This window comes from Ammospiza caudacuta, chromosome 24 (genome assembly GCF_027887145.1).
Source record: "Ammospiza caudacuta isolate bAmmCau1 chromosome 24, bAmmCau1.pri, whole genome shotgun sequence".
NCBI classification, from domain to species: domain Eukaryota; kingdom Metazoa; phylum Chordata; class Aves; order Passeriformes; family Passerellidae; genus Ammospiza; species Ammospiza caudacuta.
Genome location: NC_080616.1, coordinates 3,354,631 through 3,379,954, shown reverse-complemented (window position 1 = coordinate 3,379,954; position 25,324 = coordinate 3,354,631). Strand labels below are relative to the sequence as shown.

The window sequence follows — 25,324 nt, the reverse complement described above, 5'->3', positions numbered from 1 at the left end:
TATCCCAATACCAGACTGGGGCTCCTGATTGTCCCTATACTGGACTGGGGTTCCTGATTATCCCTATACTGAAGTGGTGCTCCCACTTTTATCCCAATATTGGACTGGTGCTCCAATATTATCCCAATACTGGACTGGGGTTTCTGATTATCCTTTTACTGGACTAGGGTTCCTGATTATTCCTATACAGGACTGGTGCTCCCAATATTATCCCAACACTGGACTGGGGTTCCTGATTGTCCCTATACTGGACTGGTGCTCCCAATATTATCCCAATACCAGACTGGATTTCCTAATTATCCTTTTACTGGTCTGGGGTCCTCTGTGACCTGTCTGGGACCCTCTATCAGCCCAATATTGGTCTGGGACCCACAGCTCACCCCATACCAGAGATGGGACGGGTTTATCCCTGCACGGACCGGGGGTGGTGCCCCAGCCGGGGGTGTGCTCAGCTCCGCACCGAGGCAGACACAGGAGCCCCAGTGCACAGCTGGTAGCCAGGACTTTATGCGCCCCACACAGACACGGACCCCGGGGAGCGGAGCCCCCGACACCGAGCGGGACCCCCGGGGTGACACACGGAGCCCCCGACAGCGAGCGGGACCCCCGGACTCCGTGTCCCCCTGCAGCTCCAAGCCCGGGGACAGCGACACCCGGTCCCCGGGCTGGCGGCCGGCGCGAGGTCCCGGGGGCCGGGCAGGGTCCCCCCGGGCAGGGTCCCCCTGGGCAGGGTCCCCCCGGGCTGGGTCCCCCCGGTCACTGCTTGTCGATGGCGCCCTGCTCGGCCGCGCTGTCGCGGGGCGCGGGCGGCCGCAGCCACGGCGTCTCCCGCAGCACGAACCAGCAGTTCCCGGCCCACAGCAGGAAGTTGAGGAACCCGAAGAGCTGCAGGAGAGGAAAGGGGAGAGGGGAGAGGGCAGAGAAAAAGGGAGAGGGTCCCACAGGGCGGCCTTGGGGGAGCATAGCACCCCACACACACCCTGTGCGCCCCATGAGCTCCGAGCCCCCCATGAACCCTGTGCATCGTGTGTGCCCTGTGCACCCCATGAACCCCAAACTTTCCATACATTCCATACACCCTGTGTACCCTGTGCATCGTGTGTGCCCTCTGCACCCCATACACCCCAAACTTCCCATACATTCCATACACTGCCTGCAGCCTGTATATAGTGTGTGCCCTATACACCCCATGCACCCCAAACTTCCCATACATTCCATACACCCCACACACCCTATACTTCCCATAAATTCCATACACTGCATGCATGGTGTGTGCCCCACACACCCCATACCTGCCATAATTCCCGTACATCCCACGCACCCCACTGCACTCCAGACATCCCACATGCCCCATGTGTAACCCACGCCCTGTGCCCCACACACCCCATACTCCCCACCCATGCACCCCAGGCACCTTGTGCACCCCATGTGCCCCACATGTGCCATGCAACCTGTGCACCCCATGGGCCCTATATGCCCCATATGCTTCATGCACCCCATGTGCACCGTGTAACCCCAATGCCAGATGCACCCCATGCACCCCACTTGACCCCACGAGTCCTTATACCTCAAGCACCTCATATGCCCCATGCCCACATGCACATCACACACCCCACACATGCCGAACACTGCCAGGGAATGCATCACCACCCCACACCCATCCTGGCACTCCCTGATGGCTGTGTGCCCATTTCCAGTGCCAGGATCCCAGTACAAGGTGCCCCAATCCCACTGCCAGGATCCCAGTGCACGGTGCCCATTCCCAGTGCAGAGTGCCCCATTCCCAGTGCCAGGATCCCAGTACAAGGTGCCCATTCCTAGTGCAGGGTGCCCATTCCCAGTGCCAGGATCCCAGTGCAGGATGCCCATTCCCAGTGCCAGGATCCCAGTGGGGGGGATACAGTGTGGATCCCCCATCCCGTGGTACCAAGGCAGGTGGCTGTGGAATGTTTTCACCCACATTTCCATGCTGCCCTCTCCTGGCTGAGCTCAGGAATCTGGCACAGGTGTGGCCAAACGTGTATGTACACCTGCGTACCCATGTGTGTGTCCCTGTGCCTTCCTGTGTGTGTGTGTGCCCATGTGTATGTGTGCCCCTGTATATGCCCGTGTATATGCCTCTGTGTGTGTGCCCGTGTGTGTCCATGTGTGTGTGCCTGTGTGTGCCTGTGTGTGTGCCCATGTGTCTGCCTATGTGCTTGTCTCTGTATGTGCCCATGTGTCTGCCTATGTGCTTGTCTCTCTATGTGCCCACGTGTGTGTGCCCACGTGTGTGCTCCTGTGTGTGCCCGTGTGTGTGCCCGTGTGTGTGCCCATGTGTGTGCTCCTGTGTGTGCCCATGTGTGTGTGCCTGTGTGTGCCTGTATGTGCCCCTCTGTGCCCCTGTGTGCCCACGTGTATGCCTATGTGTGTGCCCGTGTGCGTGCCCCTGTGTTTGTCTCTGTGTGTGCCCACGTGTGCCCGTGTCTATGCCCCTGTGCGTGCCCCCGTGCCCTCACCACCGAGATGTTGGCCAGCCCCATGGCGGGCGTGGTGCCAGCGTTGCAGAGCACACCGTCGGCCTGGCACACGGCCATGGCAGCGATGAGGGCCGAGGGGCGCGTGGCCGCCTTCACGTCGCTCAGCCCCTTGCCCCACGCCGCCGCTGCCACCAGCCAGAAGAAGGCAAAGCAGACGGTGACACAGAAATCCTGCCAGGACGAGAGCCTGGCATCAGCTGGCACCCTGGCACGGCGCTGGGCTCGCGTACCCCGGGGTGAGCCTGCCTTACTGTGAACGGGAGCTTCGTGTTCTCCGTGTACAGGGAATGGAAGCGGAGGTAGAGCACCAGAGCAGCCATGGAGTAGAGGAAGGAGAAGACCCCCAGGGTCACGAAAAACTCGGCGGGAGCGGAGAAATCGCCCACGAGGTACAGGGTGCGGGCTTCTGATTCATCCTCACAGTTGGGCATCCCAAAGGGAATCTGGTATAACCTGGGGGACGGAGGAGGTCAGGGGGCTGGGAATGGAGGGGAGGGTGGGGGTGGGTGGTGTGACCATGCTGGGGTGGTCCCATGGGAATGGAGATGGTGATAGGGATGGATAGAATAACCAGGATGGGGTGGTCCCCTGGGAATGGTGATGATGACAGAGATGGATAGAATAACCAGGATGGGGTGGTCCACTGGGATGGATGGATGGATGGATGGATGGATGGATGGATGGATGGATGGATGGAGTAAGTGCTGGGGTGGTCCCCTGGGAATGGAAGGTTTGATGGTGATGGCTACAATAACCAGGCTGGGGTGGTCCCCCGCGAATGGAGAGAGGGAGGGAGGGATGGATGGATGGATGGATGGATGGATGGATGGATGGATGGATGGATGGATGGAAGTGATGGGGTGGTCCCCTGGGAATGGAGATGGTGACAGAGATGTTCAGAATAACCAGGCTGGGGTGGTCCCCTGGGATGGGGGGGATGGATGGATGGAGTAAGTGCTGCAGTGACCCCCTGGGAATGGAAGGTTTGATGGTGATGGCTACAATAACCAGGCTGAGGTGGTCCCCTGGGACTGGAGATAGTGATAGGGATGTCCAGAATAATCAGGATGGGGTGGTCCCTTGGGAATGGAGATGGTGACAAGGATGGCTACAATAACTAGGCTGGCATGGTCCCCTGGGAATGTAGGGATGGATGGAGTAAGGGCTGGGGTTAGGGTTAGGGTTAGGGTTAGGGGAATGGAGGTGGTGACAAGGATGGACAGAATAACCAGGCTGGGGTGGTCCCCTGGCATGGGAGAGATGGATGAAGTAAGTGCTGGGGTGGTCCCCTGGGAATGGAAGGTTTGATGGTGATAGATAGAATAACCAGCATGGGGTGGTCCCCTGGGAATGGAGGGCACAGATCCACTGCCATAACCTGGATTCTTTTCCATGATCTAGTGCCCTGGCATAGGGCTGGCAGCAGAGGAAAGGGGTTGGAACTGTGACTCTCATCTGGCCCAACTCCATCATTGCCTTCTCAGATAAATCAGGATTCCCGTGGACTTCCCTGAGTACTGAGAATTTCCCTCCTTCCCCATCCGGTCTTTTGTGATTTACAAGAATCCCCCTGGGTGGTGTCAGGAAGTGACAGGGATGCCAGGGGATGTCCCATGGGGTCAGGGTGTGGGTGGTTTCCAGCTGAACACAGCTCTGCAGACACCATGGCTGCGGTCCCATGGAGGTCCTGCCAGCAGGAAGGGAATCCAACCCAGCCCAGCACCCCCAGCCTGTGTGGGGCAGCCTGGGGGGCTCAGCACCCCTCACCTGAAGGGGTACCCGAACTGGATGCTGATGGCTGTCATCCCTCCACCTTCACATTTCACTGTGGCTCCGGTCTCACCGCTGAAGGAGCCGCAGGAGCCGAAGGCGAAGATGGCAAAGAGCTACGGGAGAGGGTGAAGGGTCAGGGGGTGAGCTCTGGGGCCCCTTTCATCCTCGGGGGGCAGGCTGCATCCCCTGGCACTCAGTAATGGGCAAGCTGCCACCCCCAGAGGCTGGCCTCAGGGCTTCCCTCCAGCACTGGGATTCCAATGGCGCTGGGATTTGAGGGTGGGGTCATGTTTGGGGGGGTGGGGATACCAAGGCCAACCCCACCCCCATCCCCCTTTAATTTTGGGCAGGGTACTGAGTGCCAGAGTGGGTTTCCAGCCAGCTGGGAGCATCCCCATGGTGGCACCCCCGGATCTGTCCCCTCCCCAGGAGCCAGCATTGCCCTCTCTTGCTGTTGGAGTGACACTGCTTTCATCCCTTGGGTGAGGGTGCTGGGAAACATCATTCCCAAAGGGTTTTCCCACAGCTCCCCCTGGCTGAGCTCCCAACCCTCCCAGGTGAAATGGAGGATCATTGAAATTTAAAATAAACACTGCACTTTTTACAACAGCAGGACCTTATACAACCCACACTGGGACTCAAATAGTTCAGACTCAACCCAAACTTGAACCTGAAGTGTATGAAATAGGCTCCAACATAGTGAGGAATGTGAGTGAACAGCAACTGCAGTTCAATCCAGAATGGTCTCTCAAACGTGTTGAGTTGCTAATGCAAATTAACATCTCAAAAATCCAACCAGCCTGCTCCTCCTTCCTAAGAACATCCTTTGAGGGCTGGACAATGTTGTTACAAAGACAGGTACACCTCAGGAGCAGAATAAGAAAGGATCTAACTGGGATATTAGGGACAAGATTGGGAGTTTTAAATGGAATTGATTCAGAAATACTGATGAATAATCCCCAGCAGGGATGGGCAGCCCGCGTGTGGCACTGAGGGTGTAAGCAGGGGTTTCAGTGGATCCTCCAGGGATTTTCTGCTCGTTTTTGTTTTTGGGCTGTCTTTGCACATGAGGTCTGATCCCATATGGTGGCCTCAATGGCAGGGGGAGCCCAGAGCCCCCGTGGGTGGGATTATGCAAACCAAAGGATTGGGGGAAAGCCCCTCAAGCTGCCTTCTCCCTGTGGGAGATGACCAAAGAGAGCTGAGTCCCCCCCTGTACCTCAGTTTCCCCCGGGAGCCCCCCGGCCCTGGCGAGGCCGAGCTGCAGAAATGCCACCCTGAAACCCAATCTGCCAGGAGCCATTCGTGGCACGGCCAGCACAGGACAGAGCCGCGGGCGCTTGGCTGCCCCCCTGTCCCCAGGGTCCCCCTTGCTGGGGCTCACTGACCCCCAGTCCCCTCCCCACACACCCCCCCACCCCCCCAGTGCCCCCTGAGCCCCTGGCAGTGGCAGGGACCCGGCACCCCGATGTCACCGTCCCCTTTGGCATGGCCGGGCACAGCCACCTGCTCAAGGTCACCGCGAGGGGCTGGTGGCCCGAACCCGTGTGGCCCTGCTCCCCCCTTCCCCCGGAGCCCCCAAAACGAGGCCTCCCCCCCGCTGCTGATGGGGTGCAGGAAACTCTGCGGGCTCTGGGATTCCTTCAGGAAGGAATGGAGCCCCCCAAATGTGGGGGGACTGCGGGCTGTGGGGAGCAGTGCTGGAGCAGGGGCTGTGACGGGGGGTCTGGGGGGACACACGGGGGTCACTCACCCATTCCAGCACCTTGATGAAACCCAGCGGCTCCTGGAGGCGACCCCAGCGCAGCCCACGAAGGACACGGTCCTGCAGGAGAGAGCGGCGGGAGCACCGGGACGGCACCGGGACAGCACCGGGACAGCTCCGGGGGATTGGGGCGCCACCCCGGATTGCCACAACGGGATTGCCCCGGGCACGGGGCTGTAACGGGAGTCAGGGGGCTGGAAAGGGCCCTGCTCCGGGCTGGGGGTTGTCTCGGTGGAGAAGGGTTTACTCCGGGAAACCGGGGGGATTGCCCCGGCGAACAGGAGGGGCCACACCGGGGAACCGGGGAGCTGCCCCGGGGAAACGGGGGGGAGGCAACGGGACTGCCCCGGGCAGGGGCTGCCCTGGGGGACCGGGGAACGGCATCGGCCGCGGCACCAGAGCAGCGGAGGGTGCACCGCGGCACCGGGGCTCGCACCGGCGGCTACAACGGGACAATGTGCGCTGCTCCGGGGATCGGCACTGGAACACCACGGACTCCTCCGGGACAGCACGGGGACACCGGGAGCTGCCCCGAGAAACAGTGCCGGGACACCGAGGGGCTGCACCGGGAGCCTGCCGCGGTCACCGGGAGGGGGGGACGCACCGGAGCCCTACCTGGAGCCGGGGCGGTTTATCACCGGCCGCGGGGGCGCCGGGCTCCGACATGGCCGGGCCGGGGGCGGTCGGTGCTGCCTCCGCCGCCCGCTGGGACGGCTCCGCTGGGGGAGCCGCCACCGGGCAGCGCAGCGCCCCCGGGGCGGGCAGCACCGCCCCGCCCCCGGCAGCGCCCCTGGGCCGGGCCCCCCGGGCCTGCCCCCCGCCCCGGGCCGCCCCCGGGCCCGCCGGGCAGCGCAGCGCCCCCGGGGGGGGCCCGGCCGTGCATCGGACCGGGAATGAGGAGCGCTGGAACGGGACGGGAATTCCGCTGGGGAACGCTACCGGGGCTGGTAAGGCTGGCGGCGTGGCACCGTGTACCGGGCATTGGGGTGCCGGTATGGCCCGGGGAGCAGGGGCGTACAGCCCCTCCCGGTACCTCCTCCCCGTATTGCCGTCCGTCCTGGAGCCCCTTCCCCACACCGCCTCCCGAAGCTTCTTGCCGGTGTCCCCTTCTCAGTATCCCATTCCTGGTGCCGCCTCCCCGACCCCTTAGTCCCGGTCCCCCCTTCCCGACCCCCCAATCCCGGTTCCCCTTTCCCGGTTCCCCATTCCCGGGAACTCCTCCCGGCAGCGCACCGTGCCCGCCGCAGGCCCCGCCCCCTGCCGCTCTGGCCCCGCCCCTGGCACTATAACCACGCCCCTCTATGACCACGCCCCTCAAAGCTCGCCCGGCTCCCGCTCTGGCCTCGCCCCCTCTCCTCAGACCACGCCCCCATCGGCGCCCTAGAGATATGACCACGCCCCAGACGCTCAGGCCACGCCCATCGGCTGTAGCCCCGCCCACCATTCCAATCCCGGTCCCGCCCCTCCCCTCTGCACTGATCCCGCCCTCCCCGCCCTCCCATTGGCCGGCCCGCAGTGCCGCTGTCCAATGAGCGGGCGGCGCGGGCGGAAGTGCCGCTCGGGGCCGGAAGCGGCATTGCAGCCCCCGGTGAGGCCGCGGCGCTCCCGGTGCCCCCGGACCCCCCGAGCCACCCCCGGCCCCTCCGGAGTCCCCGGGATCTGCCGGCACCGCCCGGCCCTGCCGCCGCCATGTTCCTCACGCGCTCCGAGTACGACCGGTGAGTGCCCGCCCGGCCGCGGCTGAGTCACGGGCCTGGGCCCGAGCGGTCCGGGCCGCCCCCACCGGCGGCTCCCGCGCTGGGATCGCACCGGGAGCTGCCGAGCCCTGCCGCGGGACCGGGGATGCCGGGATGGGACAGACTGAGGGCGAGGGGAGCTCGTGGTGTGCGGGGATGTGGTACCCGGGGATGGGAGCGTGCCCGGGGGAGCGGGAGCGCTGGGAACGGAGCGGAGCACCGGGAGCGGCTGAGGGAGCGGGAAGGGGCTCAGCCTGGGGAAAAGGAGGCTCAGGGGGGACCTTGTGGCTCTGAACAGCTCCTGACAGGATGGGACAGCCGGGGGCGTCGGGCTGTGCTCCAGGGAACAGGGACAGGATGAGAGGAACGGCCTCAGGCTGGGCCAGGGGTGTTTAATTTGAATATTGGGAATATTTTCATGGAAAGGGCTGTCCAGCCCTCACACAGACTGCCCTGAGGAGAGATGGAGTCCTCATCCCTGGAAGGGCTCAAGAACCACGTGGAGGTGGCACTTAGGGACAGGGGTGAGCGGTGGCCTTGGCAGGGCTGGGGGAGAGGCTGCACTCCATGATCTCAAGGGGCTTTTCCACTCTCCGAGGACTTTTCCACTCTCAAGGATTCCAGGATCCCATGCTCAAACAGGACCTGTCTGGCTCCTGGTTCACCCTTTTCATTCCAAAGTGTTCCAGGATACCCCACCTGCTTCTCACCCCTGCCTTGACCTGCTGGCTCTCCTGCAGTCCATGACAACCCTGGGGCTGTGGACATGTCCCTGTGTCCCCTGCCCCTCCTGTGCCCGGGTGGCCTCACCCTTGAGCAAGATTTTGGTTTGCTGGCCTTCTCACTGTGTGTTCTTCTTGCAGGGGTGTGAACACCTTCTCTCCAGAGGGGAGGCTCTTCCAGGTGGAATATGCCATCGAGGCCATAAAGGTACTTTAAAAATGTTTCCTTCAGAGTTTCCCCCTCAGGATTTTCCCGAGTTTCCCCCTCAGGATTTTCCCGAGTTTCCCCCTCAGGATTTTCCCCAGTTTCCCCCTCAGGATTTTCCCGAGTTTCCCCCTCAGGATTTTCCCCAGTTTCCCCCTCAGGATTTTCCCCAGTTTCCCCCTCAAGGATTTTCCCCAGTTTCCCCCTCAAGGATTTTCCCCAGTTTCCCCCTCAGGATTTTCCCCAGTTTCCCCCTCAAGGATCTTCCCCAGTTTCCCCCTCAAGGATCTTCCCCAGTTTCCCCCTCAAGGATCTTCCCCAGTTTCCCCCTCAGGATCTTCCCCAGTTTCCCCCTCAGGATCTTCCCCAGTTTCCCCCTCAGGATTTCCGAGGTTTCCTTCAAAAATTTCCAAGTTTCCTTCAAAATTTCCTTTCCAAATCTCCTTCCAACCCCAGGCAGGGATTGCTCAGGACTTGTTGGAACCCTGGATGCTGAGAATTTTAAGTTTTCTGTGCTGAAAGGCACAGATCCACAAAAGAACACTGCATTTGACCTGAGGCTGTAAAGAAGGATTCCAAAATTGATTAATAGCACTGGAATTATGAGGGTGTAGTTAATTACAAGTGTGTAATATCACAGAATAGAAAACTTAAAATTGGGGTTTTAAAATATAGTAATAAATATGAAGGAAAATAGAAGTTTTAGGGTGGAAACAAATTGTTCTTCTTTACCTTCATCTTCATAGATTTGAGTGGTATTTTATAATTAAACAGAAAAGTCCACACTGCAAGCTTCAAGAAATCAATTATTAAGTTAAAAGACAAATTAATTTGAATAAAATTTCTCATTTGGATAGTTTAACCTTAAAAGACCTTATGACAAGAGATAGTTAACCATTTTGTACCTTACTACTGAAAAACTACAAAACTCACAGCTGTGAGACTGTAACATTGATAAGAAACAATGAATACCTAAATTTGAACACAAACTATCATCTCAAGTACCTCCAATCCCTACCCCAATAAAAATTAAAAAAAAAAGAAACAAAGAACCCACAAGGCCTAATCAGGCTGTGTCTGTTTCCTCCAGGCAAACATCCCACAGCTCTGCTCTTTTATGGGTCAGGAAGGACCAAAACCTGATTTTGATTTTGATTTTCCCCAAAATTCAGTGGAATGTTCCCTCTCTGTCCTACCAAGTGATTTATCCCCCAAAAAATGCAATCCAAAGCTGTTTATCCCCAAATCCAACCTAAACCACTTCTTGGGTGGATTTAAATGTAAACTGAAGGTTGTGTAAACTGAAGGTTGTTATGAACAAACCCACCTTTGCAGGGCCAAATGGCCTTTGGGGATTAAACATCCTTAATTGATAAATGTCCTTAATTGATAAATATTCCTGTCTGTTACATTGATAGAATGTGGGTGTTTTGCAATAAGTTTAAATTTGGAAAAAACAGGTCAAGTAGTGAGGGGAAAAAGCTCTGGGGTGTTTGAACAGGGCAAGAAGAGGAAGGGAAGAAGCTCTGAGGTGGTTGAACTGGGGAGAAGGGTCCTGACTTCGCCTTCCCTGTGTTGCTTTGGCTCCTTGGGGCACTAAAAAGAGGAATAAAGAAATAATGTAACAGAAAAAGTAATACAAGTATCAAGGACTCGGGAATTAAAGCTCCCAGGGGGATGTTGGTGGCCATGCTGGCTTGATTAATTAAAACACATCTCCTGCCGTGCCTGTGGCTGTAGGTGCAGCTTTCCAGGGAATTTTGGGGTTAAAATTAAACCCATGCCTTGAAGTGGGTGTTGGGAAGGAGCATTGCACACTGCAGCTGGGACAGTTGTGCCAGGAAATTCCCTGGGGTGGGAGGGCTGGGAGTGCTGGGATCCAGGCAGGGCTGGTGGGATCAAGGTGGGATTAAGGGAGGACCAGTGTGGGGCTTGGTGGGATTGAACAGGATTGAGGTAAGGGCTGGTGGGATGCAGATTAGGGGCTGTAAAATCCAGAAGAGCGTTGGTGGGATCATGGTGGGATGGAGGTAGTTGTTGGTGAGATCAAGGCTGGGTCGTGTTCAGGAGTTGGTGGGAGCAAGGTGGGACCGATGTGGGGGTTGGTGGGATTAAATAGGATTGAGGTAAGGGCTGGTGGGATGCAGATTAGAGGTTGGAAAAATCCAGATTAGGGGCTGGTAAGATCCAAAAAGCATTGGTGGGATCAAGGTAGGGTGAAGGTAATTGTTGGTGCAATGAAGGTGGAGTTAAGGTAGGACCAATGTTGGATTTGGTGGATTGATTTGGTGGAACAGGATTGAGGTAAGGCCTGGTAAAATCCAGATTAGGGGCTGTGGGATCCAGAAAAGCATTGGTTGGATCATGATGGGATGAAGATAATTGTTGATGGAATCAAGGCTGGGTCGAGTTCAGGAGTTGGTGGGATCAAGGTGGGACCAATGTGGGGGTTGGTGGGATTAAATAGGATTGAGGTAAGGGCTGGTGGGATGCATATTAGGGGCTGGTAAAATCAAAATTAGGGGTTGGTAAAACCCAAAAAGCATTGGTAGTATCATGGTGGGATCAAGGCAGGGCTGGTGTGATCAAGGTGGGATGAAGGTAGTTGTTGGTGGCATCAAGGCTGGATCAAGTTTAGGAGTTGGTGGGGTTTGGGGTTAAGGTAGGACCAGTGTGGGTTTTGGTGGGATTAAATAGGATTGAGGTAAGGGCTGGTAAAATCCAGATTAGGGGCTGGTGGAATCCAAAAAGCATGGGTAGGAACATGGTGGGATCAAGACAGGGCTGTTGGGATCAAGGTGGGATGAAGGTAATTGTTAGTGGGATCAAGGTGGGGTTAAGGTAGGACCAGAGTGGAGGTTGGTGGGATTAAATAGGATCCAGATTAGGGGCTGGTAAGATCCAGAAAAGCAGTCGTAGGATCATGGTGGGATCAAGGCAGGGCTGGTAGGGTTAAGGTAGGACCAATGTAGGGGTTAGTGGGATTAAATATGATTGAGGTAAGGGCTGGTGGGATCCAGATTTAGGGGCTGGATTGGTAGGATCAAGGTGGGATGAAGGTAATTGTTGGTGGGATCAGGACTGGATTGACTTTAGGAGTTGGTGGGATTAAGGTAGAACCAGTGTAGGGATTGGTGGGATTAAATAGGATTGAGGTAAGGGCTGGTGGGATGCAGATTAGGGGCTGGTAAAATCCAAAAAGCATTGGTAGGATCATGGTGGGATCAAGACAGGGCTGTTGGGATCAAGGTGGGATGAAGGTAATTGTTGGTGGGATGAAGGCTGGATTGAGTTTAGGAGTTGGTGGGGTTAAAGTAGGACCAGTGTGGGGGCTGGTGGGATTAAATAGGATGGAGGTAAGGGCTGGTGGGATCCAGATTAGGGGCTGCTAAAATCCAGAAGAGCATTGGTAGGATTATGGTGGGATCCAGGCAGGGCTGGTGGGATCAAGGTGGGATCCAAGCAGCTGTTGGTGTGCCCAAGGTAGGATCAAAGTAGGGGCTGTTGGGATCAAGGCAGGGATTTGTGGGCTCAAGGTGACAGTTTGTGCAGTTGAGGTGGGAACCAGGCAGGGCCTGATGGGATTAAGGTGGGATCACAGCAGGATCCAGACAAGGGCTGCCAGGAGCCCCTGGGATCTGTCCCTGTGGCCCTGGTGACACTGAGGTGTCCTGCAGTCCTGGGGTGGAATTGCTGCCTGGGACGCTGGGGAGAACAGGAGATTATGGAAAGCCACGTGCCCAAACCAGAGCTGCAGAGGGATTTGCACTGATGTGGGAAATTCTGTCACCCTTGAAGGTTTTAAAGAATTTAAAACTCTTTTCCCTCTGGCAGAGGAGAATTCCCAGAGCCTTTTACACTCAGCAGGCTCCACAAAGTGCTGTTGCTTGGAGGATGTGCAGCTGGGGAAGGGGCTGAGGGAGCTGGGAAAGGGGCTCAGCCTGGGGAAAAGGAGGCTCAGGGAGGACCTTCTGGGACCCACTGGGTTCTCCTGGAAATCCCATGGATTTCACCCTCCCCACAAGCTTGAAAATCCACCATGCCAAGCCGGAGTGGGTTTGTGTGTGGGTGACACAATTGAATCCAAACCAACTCACCTGCAAATAAGTCAGAGTTAGCAGTGAGATGGGTGTGAGCTGGAGCCTGTGGTGGTGTTTTGCAGCTTGGCTCCACAGCCATTGGGATCCAGACCTCAGAGGGAGTTTGCCTGGCTGTGGAGAAGAGGATCACATCCCCCCTGATGGAGCCCAGCAGCATTGAGAAGATTGTGGAGATCGACTCCCACATTGGTATGGAGGAGGGACTCACCCCTGTGCATCAGATCACCCCTAAATTGTGAATTATTTACGAGAAGAGTCCATCCCCTGGCAATTTGGGGAGTTGTGTGTTGGGATGAGCCCTCCCTGCCAGGAATGCTCATCCCTCCCAGTGCACACCAGCTCCTGCTCACTGGTTTTGCAGGCTCTGAGGCAGCAGAAGGAGCTCCAGGAAGCAGAAAGAGGCAGCTGAAGCTCCATCCCCCTGCCTCAGTAACCTCCCCTGTGAAAGTTCATCCCAAATTTACTGCTGGGAGGGCAGGGAATTATGGTGGGCCTGGCCGGGGCCAGTTTCTCCAGAATCACTGATGCCACCCATGCCCTGAGCAGCCCACAATGGGCTCATGACCAAATATGTCACCCTGAGGGGCAGGAAACCTCCAAAATTCCTGTGTTACTGCTCCATAGGCATGGGAGGAGCAACCTCCAAAATTGCTGTGTTGCTGCTCCATGGGCAAGAGTCCAATTTCCTCCTCCCAAGGAGCTTGTGATGCAATCCCCCAGAGGGATCTGTGCTGGGATTCCTGTGGGGCAGCCAGGGTCCTTCCCAGCAGGTTGTTCTGGAGCAAATCTGGATCAATCCCACAGACTCCTCAAGGCTGGAAAAGCCCTCTAAGATCATGGAGTCCAACCATCCCAACTGATCCATATCCCAAAGTGCCACATCCTCACTTTGAACCCTTCCAGGGATGGGGATTCCCCCAGTGTTCACAGGGCAGCTTTGCCAGGGTCTGACCATGCTTTCCATGGAAAAATAATGTAATATCTGACCTGAACCTGCCCTGGTGCAGCCTGGGGCTGTTCCATCTTGTCCTGGGAGCAGAGCCTGACCCTCCCTGGCTGTCCTCTCCTGTCAGGAGCTGTGCAGAGCCACAAGGTCCTCCCTGAGCCACCTTATGTCCAGGCTGAGCCCTTTCCCAGCTCCCTCAGCCATTTTTGGTGCTCCAGTCCCTTCCCCAGCTCTGTTCCCCTCTCTGTACATGCTCCAGCTCCTCATTGTCCTTCTTGTGAGAAACCCAGAACTGTTCCCAAGTGTGGCCTCAGCAGTGCCCAGCACAGGGGGACAAATCCTTTCCCCACCTTCCCACTCAGGGACCAGCTCCTCCCTGCACCCCTTGGTGGTTTTGGGCATTTTGGAGGAAAACACATCCCAAATAATGAGTGGAATGAAACAGGAATGAGACAGGAATGATTCCTGGTTGTCCTTTCCCTTGCAGGATGTGCCATGAGTGGCCTAATAGCTGATGCAAAGACTTTAATTGACAAGGCCAGAGTGGAGACTCAGGTAAGATCTGGCATCTCTCTTCTTAAATTAGCAGCACAAATCCCAGGAACTCCTGGAAATTCTGGGAAAGGGAAGATCATTCCATCAAAGAAGCTGGTGGGGAGCTGGAGGCTTGGTGGGAGTGTAGGGGCTGAGTGTTCTGGTAAAATATTGGATGTATTGGTTTTCTTTTTATCCCCTTAAATTTCCTGGATGCCTCAGGTGCTTGGAGATCCCAGGTACAGATCTGTGCTGCTGCAAAGGATTTTCCTGGGGTTTTCTCCTGTATATCAGCACTTTTCCACCCTCTGGGGAGCTGTAACACATTCCTTCCAAAGCAGATATTGGGATAAATCCCTTCAGCCTTGCATTTCCCTCTTGGCACCCCAAGCCTTGGTATCCAATTTTCTGTGGATTTTTGTACATCCCACTCTGCCTGATGCTTCCATGGGGGAACTGGCTGTGCCCTGAGTTCCACAGGGAATTTATCCTTGTGTTCTCCACCTCAGCCATGCAGGGGTGGGATATTTTGGGCACATGGGGCTAATGGGAATTTTTATTTGTATTTTCTTGCAGAATCACTGGTTCACCTACAACGAGACCATGACAGTGGAGAGTGTCACACAGGCTGTGTCCAACCTGGCCCTGCAGTTTGGGGAGGAAGATGCTGACCCAGGAGCCATGGTGGGATTGGGGGGGATTGGGGGGTGCTGGGGAACCCCCCTGTCCCACCTTGTCTGACCCATTCCCTCCTTGTCCTGCAGTCCCGCCCGTTCGGTGTCGCTCTGCTCTTCGGAGGGGTGGATGAGAAGGGACCCCAGCTGTGAGTTCTGCTCTCTTAATCCTGGGAAAAGACCAAACCTAATCCAGGGAAAAGACCAAACCTAATCCAGGGAAAAGACCAAACCTCCACTGCAAAATTCCCAGGCTGTTTTAAGGACTTGCTTCTGGGATTTTCCTTGGGTTTATCCCATTATGTCCCTGATAAGTTTGTTAAACCCTTTCCAGAGCCCCACCTGCTTGTTTGGCATGGAAAATCATCATATCTGCCCCAAACCCTTGCCTTTTTAAATTAAAAATGTGGTTTCCTGGGGAGGAGGGAAGTGTTAAAGCTCTCCTCATCTTGAGTGTATTTGTACCTTTCCCTAAAGGAGCGGCAGAGCCACCGGTAACATAATCCATGTGACATTCCTTGGGGGAGGTGTTGGAGCAGCTGTAACCTGAACTCAGTGCTTCAAATGGCCCCACTGGAAGTGGGAAAGGCTTGGCAGAGCCAGACCAGTCAGGGGAAAAAAACTTGCTGAATTTATTTAAAAAAAATGAGGATAAGATGAGGAATCCGAAGGGAAATGGTTCTCTGAGGAAAGAGCCCAGAAGCTCTTGGGAATGAATCCCAGCTCCAGCTGTTCAGGGAGCTCTGGGGGTTGGTGGGAGAGTCCCTGGGGTGCCGTGGGGAGGGATGGGGTGCAGGCAGTGACCCCCTGTCCCCACAGGTTCCACATGGATCCCTCAGGGACGTTCGTGCAGTGCGATGCCAGAGCCATCGGCTCTGCCTCTGAGGGAGCCCAGAGCTCCCTGCAGGAGGTTTACCACAAGGTAAGGGCTGAATTTGGGGTGGGGGTCGCCTCTGTGGGTCTGGGGTACCTCACCACTTCCCAGGATCCCCTCATTCCCTCCCCAGTGAGGATTTAGGGCTGGGCTGGAGAGGAGAGGAGGGGCCTGAGCTGCTCAGCGCAGGATCACTGTGAGTAGGTGCTGAGGATCTCTACTACTGAGAGCTGCTCCCAGCAGCTGCTCTCTGCCTGTGAGATAATTAAGGCCATGTCAGGAAGTTCTCTATAAATAAAAACTGAGCTCTGGGTGCTGCTGTCAGCATCAGGCTCTGTGTGGGTACAGCTGGAAGCATCCTGAGCTCACAGCAGCACCTTCAGAGAAGGGAGCAGTTTTTGTGCTGGAAGTTCTGCTCATGTTTGATATTAAATAGGAATTTTTTCCCCCATGATGAGAGAATTGCACATTTTGGGTGGTAAGAAACCAAACCCTGAGGAAAAGCACAATTAGTGATGGTGGCTGGGAAGACTAATTTGTTCACTAGAATCTTCAAATTACCCAAATCCTGGATTGTGAACCCTTTTTCAAGTGCAGAGTTAGGGAAACACAGCTGTGCTGCACATCCCTCTGGCTCTAGGGATGCCTGGGATTTAGCAGATTAAATGCAGCATGGAGGATTCTGCCTGGAGGGAATCTGACTTTTGGGAGGGAATTGGTGAAGAGAAACAGCCCCTCCTGTCCCAGATAAACCATTTTAAATTTACCAGATTTATGTCCCCAAATGAACCATTTTTAAACCTCACAAAGGCAGGATTTCACTGTCCCTGTGGATATCCCTGCCCTGCCTGCTCCAGGCTCCCAGGGATGCTGCAGATCCCTTGCTAAGCTGCTCCTTTGGCTGCCTGGCTCAGGGGATTTGGGAGAGGGGAGGGCCAGGGGCTGAGCCTGCAGCTTGTCATCCATCAGCCATTTGTTTTGCAGTCCATGACGTTAAAGGAAGCCATCAAATCTTCCCTGGTCATCCTGAAGCAGGTCATGGAGGAGAAGCTAAATGCCACCAACATTGAGGTGAGTCCTGCTGGAGTCAGGATTGCCCCTGGAGCAAGGAATGGAGCAGCTCAGGGCTTCCTGAGGTCCTGCAGGTGTTCCTGCCCTTTTCATCACATCCTCTGGGGCATTTTGGAAAAGTTGAAGCTTTTCCCCTTCCAGAGGTGCAGAACCTGGTCTGTTTTCATGGCTGATCCATGTGGTATTTGCACCTCCTCAGGATAAGATGAGTCTGACTCCATGTTCTTAGAAGGCTAATTTGTTATTTTATGATTATAAATAATTTTATTGTTATAAATATCATATTATATTAAAGAATGCTATACTAAAACTATACTAAAGAATAGAGAAAGGATTCAGACAGAAGGTTTAGCAAGAATGAATAATAAAAACTCATGACTGACTCCTCAGTCTGACACAGCTGATGGTGATTGGTCATTAATTAAAAACAATTCACATGGAACCAATCAAACAATAATCAGTTGGTAAACCATGTCCAAACCACATTCCAGAGCAGAAAACACAGCAGAAGCAATCAGATAATATTGTTTTCATTTCTCTCTGAGGCTTTTCAGCTTCCCAGAGAAGAATCCTGGGCAAAGAGGATTTTTCAGGAAATATGACAGTGACAGATCCAGGATGAGCAGAAGGGATTCTCTGACCTTCTCCAGTCAGCAGAACCCAACATACCACCCAGACTGCTTCCCCTGCATCTAACCATTCTTTTTTGCCTTGCTGCTTGTAATATTAGAAGGAATGAAAATCACCCAGCTCCTGGGCTGCTATATTGGTCCTGGGGCAGTGCCAAAAATCCCCTGGGCAGTGGGAGCAGCAAGGATCCTCCAGGAATGGCTGTGCCCTGTGCCCTGGGGGCAGGCAGCACCCACAGACCCCCAGAGCTGCTCCTCAGGCTCCTTTTTGGGTGGGAAAGCTCCAAACCCCCTGCACTGGGTGGGGTAAGAGGGAGATGAGAAGCCAGGCTGGTGTATAGAGTTTGCTTCTATTTTGGGTGGGTTATGAGACACCAGACCTTTGCAAAGTGTGGCATTCCAGCTCCTGAGCTGCTCTCTCCTCCCCTTCCTTCCCTCTGAGTGCTGGGAAACCTTTTCCCAAACAGCCCCAAGCTATTCACCCCCTTTTTGTGTTAAATTTTGCTGTGGGGCGACCATTCCTGGTGGGATTCAACTTCCTTTGGAGGGGAAGGCCAACAGCACATGGAAACTTGGATACTGTGTCCCAAAATCATTCCTTGGGGCTGGAATCTCCTCCCCAGGTGCTCTCCCAGCCCTTGGCCATACATTTTTTCCTGGTACAGTGCAGGCAGAGGAATGTGTACAGTATCCTGATGTCATGTCCCTGTTTAACAGGGCTTAACTGTGCTTGGCACAGCCCTGCAGTGGGGTGGCATGGTGCAGGGGGAAGGACAGCAGGAATGTGCTGAGGATTAAAAGGTTTCTGTTGACTCAAGGCACCCCCTGGCTGAAAATGTGCCACCTGAATAGCTCTTTGCTTCCTAGAAGTATGTGCCTCTCCCATTCCTTGGCTCTGGCCATGCTGCTGTGGCATTTTCCATCAAGGAACAAAGAGAAGAGGGAAAGTGTGGCTGTGCAAGAGTTAAATCCATTGGTGGCAAAGGTCAGGAGCCTGAAAGGACTTGACAATTTTAGATTAATGACTTCCCTGTGAAGCCTGTCAGGGAGGTGGGGAGAAGGTGAGGGACAGGTGTGGAGAAGCAAAGGAATTGGTGTCTCTGCTGGTTGTAGTGGTCATGAAGGGTTTTTTGGTATTTAGAGCTGATTTTGGTGCATAAATCTGGCTCTGGTTGGGCCCAGGATCAGTCCAGGGTGGTTTGGTGCCCACAGCAGCTGGGGCTGCCCCTGGATCCCTGGAAATGTCTGAGGCCAGGCTGGACAGGGCTGGGAGCCACCTGGGATGGTGGGAGGTGTCCCTGGGGTGGCACTGGGTGGGCTTTAAGGTCCCTTCCAAACTACTCCATGACTGAGGAGCCTAAAGTGGCATCTCCAAGAGTCTCCACCTTGTCTGAGAGGTCTGGGTGAAACCTGGGCTGGCAGCAGCTCTCAGGCTGAGTGTGGGGAAAAACACCTGGAAAACACCTCATGGTACCTGCCTGCCCTGGATCAGGGGTTCCTTGTGCTGGTGAAGGGGGGGATTGTGAGAAATCACCCTGGAAGAGCTCTGGGATCTGCTGGGATGCTCCAGAACTTTCCTGCAGGTTTTTGGTTGCATCCATACTTTGATCCTGGAGAGTCAAACCATGTGCCCAGTGCCTGAGTTCAGGGGCATCCCATCCCATCCCATCCCATCCCATCCCATCCCATCCCATCCCATCCCATCCCATCCCATCCCATCCCATCCCATCCCATCCCTGTCCCTGCTCCCATCCCATCCCTGTCCTGTCCTGATCCCTGCTCCCATCCCAGCTCTGTCCCTGATCCCATCCCATCCCATCCCATCCCTACTCTCATCCAAGCCATGTCCTGTCACAGACATATTTTATGAAAATTTTTATGAAAAAGCTTCACCTTCTCCATGTTTTGCTGCTTTGGAATGTGATTTGGAGAATTGTTTCCCCAGGATGTGAAATTGTTTTTATTTGATGACCAACGACAGCCACCTGTGTCGAGGCTGTGAGCAGTCACAGGATTTTATTATCATTCTTTTTCATTCCTTTCAAGCTTTCTGATGAAATCCTTTCTTCTATTATTCAATATAGTTTTAATATATATTTTCTTTTATTATAATATATATCCTAAAATAATAAATCAGCCTTCTGAAACATGGAGTCAAGATTTTCATCTCTTCCCTCATCCTGGGACCTCTGCAAACACCACCACCCTGTCCTGTCCCCATCCCAGCCTTGTCCTGCCCCATCCCAGCCTATTATGGGATACCCCAGCTCATTCCATGCCATCCCAGCTCTCTCTGGAGCCCTGGCATTTCCACTGGCACAGCTGTGCCTGCTTTGGGCTCCCATCCCTGAGCCAGCTGTGAATATTTCTGCTCATGTTTCTCTTCCAGGTTCCTTCTCTCATTCAAGTATCTCTCATCCCTGGTGCTGCCTCTGGAATGTTTCTGCTGTCTGCCCTGGCTCTGTGCTGTCCCTGTTTTCCTTAGAGACCTCAGCCTCAGTTTCCCTGAGCCCCTCAGCTCCCAGACAGGCCAGGATTTGTCCCCTTGGTTTCTGGAGGAGAAGAATCCTTTGCAGAGGCAGGAATTCTCTCCTTGATGGCTTTTCCTGACTCTGTGCTGTCCCTTTTTTCCTTAAGAGATCCCTGCCTCAGTTTCTCTGCCTCATTTTCCCAGTTTTTCTGAGCCCCCTCAGCTCCCAGGCAGGCCAGGATTTATCCCCTTGGTTCTTAGGGGAGAAGAATCCTTTACAGAGGCAGAAATTCTCTCCTGGGAGGTTTTTGATGGCTTTTCCTGACTCTGACTCTGTGCTGTCCCTCTTTTCCTTAGAGACCTCAGCCTCAGTTTCCCTGAGCTCCCAGACAGGCCAGGATTGGTTCCTGGAGGAGCAGAATCCTTTGGAGAGAAAGGAATTCTCTCCTTGATGGCTTTTCCTGACTCTGTGCTGTCCCTCTTTTCCTTAGAGATCCCTGCCTCAGTTTCTCTGCCTCAGTTTTCCCAGTTTTTCTGAGTCCCCTCACCTCCCACACAGGATTTGTCCCCTTGGTTCCTGGAGGAGCAGACTCCTTTGCAGAGGAGGGAATTCTCTCTGGGATGTTTTTGATGGCTTTTCCTGACTCTGACTCGTCCCTCTTTTCCTTAGAGATCCCTGCCTCAGTTTTCCCAGTTTTTCTGAGCCCCCTGAGCTCCCAGACAGGCCAGGATTGGTTCCTGGAGGAGTAGAATCCTTTTCAGAGGCAGGAATTCTCTCCTGGGAGTTTTTTGATGGCTTTTCCTGACTCTGACTCTGTGCTGTCCCTCTTTTCCTTTGGGATCTCTACCTCAGTTTCCTCACAGACAGGATTTTTGCCCTTCATTCCTGGAGGAGCTGAATCCTTTGCAGAGGCAGGAATTCTCTCCTGGGAGGTTTTTGATGGCTTTTCCTGACTCTGACTCTGTGCTGTCCCTCTTTTCCTTAGAGAAACATTTGTCCCCTTGGTTCCTGGAGGAGCAGACTCCTTTGCAGAGGCAGGAATTCTCTCCTGGGAGGTTTTTGCTGGTTTTTCCCCCATGGAGTGGGAGCAGTTCCCACTAAAATTCCCTGCTGCTGCTCCTCTTGAGGAGGCTGAGTCAATGCAAAGCTATTTGTGCAGCAGGCAGCTATTTTAGGGCACCATGGAGCTGGAATGATCCTGGCAGATCAGCACAAGGAACAGCTGCTCCCTGCTCTCCTCAGCCACATTTAACCCCTTGTTCCTTCTCTTGCAGCTTGCCACGGTGGAGCCTGGCATGAAATTCCACATGTACACAAAGGAGGAGCTGGAGGAGGTCATCAAGGATATTTGAAAAAGAGGGAGAAACCCCCCAAAAGCTCAAAGCCCTGCCCTGACCAAAGGACCTGGTGCAGCTCACCCAGCTCCTGGGATTTCCCTCCCCACAGCACCTGCATCTGCTGCTCTGCCAACTCCAGAGGTTTTTTTACCTTTTCTGGACAGAACTGAGCTTTGCCCAAGGAGGGAATGAAATAAATCATTTTGTTACTCTCACTGGGCTCCTCAGCAAGGGGGGAAAGGTGGGAAGGGAGGGATTTGGAGCCCAAACTGGGGGTGGTGGACTGGGACAGCAGCTGTGCCAAGGGCACTGCCAGGCCTGCTGCAGGAGTGAGTCTCCCTCTTGTGGTGCTGTCCATGGGGAAATCCAGGTGTTATTCCACACTTCTTTTAAAAAAATAGAGAGTTTTAAATCTGTTCAGTGCATTCCTCCCTCTTTCTCCAGTGTTTTTTATCTGTAAAAGAGTTCCTGGAGCTCCATCTGCTTCCCTGCAAAGAAATCTGCACTCAGCCTTGGGGTTTGTGTTTGAAAAAAATCCAGAACAACTGATAGATCAGAGCCCCCCAAGCAGAAACAGGGATAATGGGCTGAGATAACCCCTCACCACTGAAATCCTGCAGGTACCACTGGGGTTTGAGTTAACCCTGTTTTACACCAGAAAATTCCTGCTTATCCCACTTAGTTTTTTGTTCTCCAGCAAAAATCTCTCTGTGTGTCCTCAAAACAGTGTCTGGGAATCAAAGCTGGGTCTGATAAGGGAATAAATTAAGATTAAAAGAGTATTTTCCTATGAAGTCATGGGTGTGGGGAAAGCCAGCTCTGCCTCAATCCTGGCAGCTGGTTCTGAGCAGGGTAGAGGGCTGGAAATCAAATTCCAGGATAAATTACAATTTCAAATTACAATTTCAGGATAAATTAGGGTATTACCCTGAACCAAGCAGCACTGGCTGGTGTGGAAGAGCTGAGTAGAGCTGGGACAGGGGTTGCCCTAGGAAATAGGAATGCTGGAAATGAGGAAATGTGTTTCATCAAATCTCCCCCCATGTCCAGCTCTGCCTTTTCCAGAAGGAAGAATCTCTCTCCTGCTGGTTTTCCCCTCTTTTGCCACTGCCAGATGGATTCAGGAGGGGAAGCAAATCTGGAAAATCAGTTTTTGGATCACCTCAGTTTCAGCATAGCCCCCTCCCTCCTGGGAGAATTCCTGACTCCTCTCCCAGCGCTGTTTAAAGGGAACAAATTGGATCAGGTGCTGCCCTTAGAAGTGGGATCCAACACCTGCCCTGCAGGTGGAACCAAATGACCTAAATTACATTTTCATGGCTTTTTTCTTTTGGGAAGATGTTGGGAGTTCTGGATGCTGAGAATTCCAGACTTTCTGTGCTGACAGTCACTGACCACCAGGAGAACACTGCATTGACCTGAGGCTGAGGAGAAGCTTCCAAAAGGGAATGACAGAACTGGGATTGTGGGTGTGGAGTTTGAATAGAAGTGTGTGATATCACAAGGTGGGAAACTTGAGTTTAAAATTTTGGAATATAGAGATAGATGTAAAGCAAGATGGAGGTTTTAGCCTGAACATGAAATTCCATCTCAATCCTGACCTTGGCAGAGGTAGAGAAGGAAGGAAAAGAAACGACATTAAAGAAAGAAAGACATAAATAATTAAAACTTAAATTATTTAATTATTAAATTAATTTAAATAATTTAAAAATAATTAAAAATTATTTAAAAATTAAATAATTCCTCGGAGCCTGGACATGGAGACTCAGCCTGGCTTTGGCTCGGTGCTGTGCTGCTCCTCATCCCCCCTGTGCCCTGTCCATCCCCGGAGGTCACAGCGCTGTCCCCTGCGGGACCCCCGGCCCCGCCCGCGATTTGTGAATGGGTCGGGCAGGCCCCCTATGGCCTCAGCCAATCAAAAAATCGCTCCGGCGCTCTCCGCCAATCAGAAGCTGTCGCTGGGTAGATTTGAGATCGGAGTGGGGAGGGACGGGTTCAAGCGCTGCCAGCCAGTCACAGGAGGTGGTTGGCGGTGATTGACAGATAAGCGAGCCAATCACCTGGCGCGGATGTGCCTTCGGGGAGGAGGCGTGGGCGCGTTCTGAGCGACAGCTCGTCCAGCCAATCCTCGCCGCCCCGGCTGGGACACGCCCCGATAGACGGACAGCGATAGGCGGATGGACAGAAAGACAGGCCGATAGACAGAACGACAGACGGACGGACAGAAAGCGCGACAGATGAATCGACAAAGATCCCCGCCCCGTGCCCGCCAGCGCACGGGCGGACGGACAAAAAGACATCCCTACTTTCAACGCCTGGGACGGACGGACAGATAGATGACCCTCCCTGCATCTCCCGGGATGGACAGACAGACAGACAGACAATCCCCTCTGCGTCCCCTGGCATAGACACACAGACATCCCCTCTGCATCCCTGGGATGGACACACAGACAGACATCCCCTCTGCATCTCCAAGGACAGACAGACTTCTCTGGGCTTCTCTGGCACCACTCTCCTAACAGCACAGAAACTGAAATTCTCAGCATCAGGGGGGTTCCAGCAGTCACTGTCCTGACACTTCTCTGTGAGACACAGCTGGCTGAACTCTGTGTGAAAGTGATTGCAGCTGAATTGCAGCTGGCCTCTGCTCAGTGGGCAGTTTTCCTTATCTCTTCCACACCTAATCCTTCCTCCAGGGAGACACCTGCTGATAACAGCCATTGAATGTCCCTGCATGGCTGATAAGAACTACAGCATCCCACTGGGAGATGTGAGCCCAGAGGGAGGAGCCAAGCATTCCTACCCGGATATAATCTGGAGATTCTGGAACACCAGCACAGCTTCTGCACTGGATTGCCCAGAGGAACAGCAGCTGCCTCTTCTTCCCCTGGATCTTCAGAGGCAGAGACTGCACCTTTCTCCAGGATCCCTGCTCCAGCAGAACCAGCCCTGACACTGCAGGAGGGCTGAGCCACAATTCCAATGGGACTGCTGCCAACAGCCTGACCCACAGGGTGTCAGGATGGGTTCTGACTCTGGCAGTGTTGGTTTAGTGTACTGCATTGTTTATTTTATTGTTTATTTTCTTCCCTATTAAAGAACTGTTATTTCCTGCTGCCATATTTTTGCCTGAGAGCCCCTTAATTGAAAATTTATAGCAATTCAGTGGGAGGGGGTTACATTTTCCATTTCAGGGGAGGCTCCTGCCTTCCTTAGCAAACACCTGTCTGTTCAAACCCAGGCAGTGCCCCATCCCACCCTGGCAGTGCCCAAGATCCAGGACCCACAGCAGAGCTGCTCCCCCACAGGAATTGGGGCAGGGCCAGGAGAGCTCTTCCCCTTTCCTGGGCACTGCCAGAGCTCCTCACAGCAACCACACGGTGCCGCTGCCGCCCGAGCTGAGCTCCCAGCCCAGCCCAGAAACACCCCAGGGCACAGCCAAGATGCTCTCAAATCTGCTCTGCCAGAACAAAAATATTTCACTGATCTTCCCCTTCCAAGTGCAAATTCTTTCTATGCACCACGTTCAAATGGCAACACAAACTTATTTCTGCTTGTGAAAAATCCCTTGTTTTAAAATTTTAAAAGTAAAATAGTAACAAAATGGTTATAAAAAGAGTAAAACAAATTATAGCAATAAGAATTTGGACAATCAGAGTTAGGACCACAAAGGATAATAAAAGCAAAGAATTGGGAATGTTGGGATATTTTCCTCTTGAAAAGCACACCTTGCTAACAAAGGATTAACCCTTAAAAGCAACAGCCTGCTGCATATTCATTCATCTCATACATGATTCAAAAATTCTTTTCAAACAAAGGGTGTTCTCTGGTTATTGTCAACTTCCCCCCTTCATCTTGTAAATCATGGTCAGACTCCATGGAGTCTGCAAGGACTGGTTCTTCACAATAAGAAGGCAATGATTTTTCTCTGGGATCTCAGTGTCTTGTTGCTGTTATCTCTGTGCAAA

The 25,324-nt window shown here is 53.9% G+C and overlaps 2 protein-coding genes across 3 annotated transcripts; one reads left to right on the top strand and one right to left on the bottom strand.

The window, feature by feature from the left end:
* Positions 1–495: 495 nt before the first annotated feature.
* SYPL2 (synaptophysin like 2) lies at positions 496–6,822 on the bottom strand. Its single transcript, XM_058819391.1, has 6 exons — positions 6,673–6,822; positions 6,046–6,117; positions 4,287–4,405; positions 2,771–2,972; positions 2,499–2,690; positions 496–885 (listed from the first exon to the last, which is right to left on the bottom strand). Exons 1-6 carry the CDS (start codon positions 6,721–6,723, stop codon positions 757–759), a joined length of 765 nt encoding a protein of 254 aa, XP_058675374.1. The 5' UTR covers positions 6,724–6,822; the 3' UTR covers positions 496–756.
* Positions 6,823–6,981: 159 nt separating this feature from the next.
* On the top strand, positions 6,982–21,571 carry PSMA5 (proteasome 20S subunit alpha 5). Of its 2 annotated transcripts, none has more exons than XM_058819376.1 (9): positions 6,982–7,004; positions 8,657–8,723; positions 12,883–13,009; positions 14,254–14,321; positions 14,877–14,984; positions 15,065–15,123; positions 15,794–15,896; positions 16,833–16,919; positions 21,294–21,571. In XM_058819376.1, the coding sequence occupies exons 3-9, from the start codon at positions 12,961–12,963 to the stop codon at positions 21,369–21,371; spliced, it is 552 nt and encodes a 183-aa protein (XP_058675359.1). In that variant the 5' UTR covers positions 6,982–7,004; positions 8,657–8,723; positions 12,883–12,960; the 3' UTR covers positions 21,372–21,571. The 2 variants fall into 2 exon arrangements, with proteins under 2 accessions (XP_058675359.1, XP_058675358.1); XM_058819375.1 differs by lacking the exon at positions 6,982–7,004 and adding an exon at positions 7,603–7,775.
* The last annotated feature ends 3,753 nt before the right edge of the window (positions 21,572–25,324 follow it).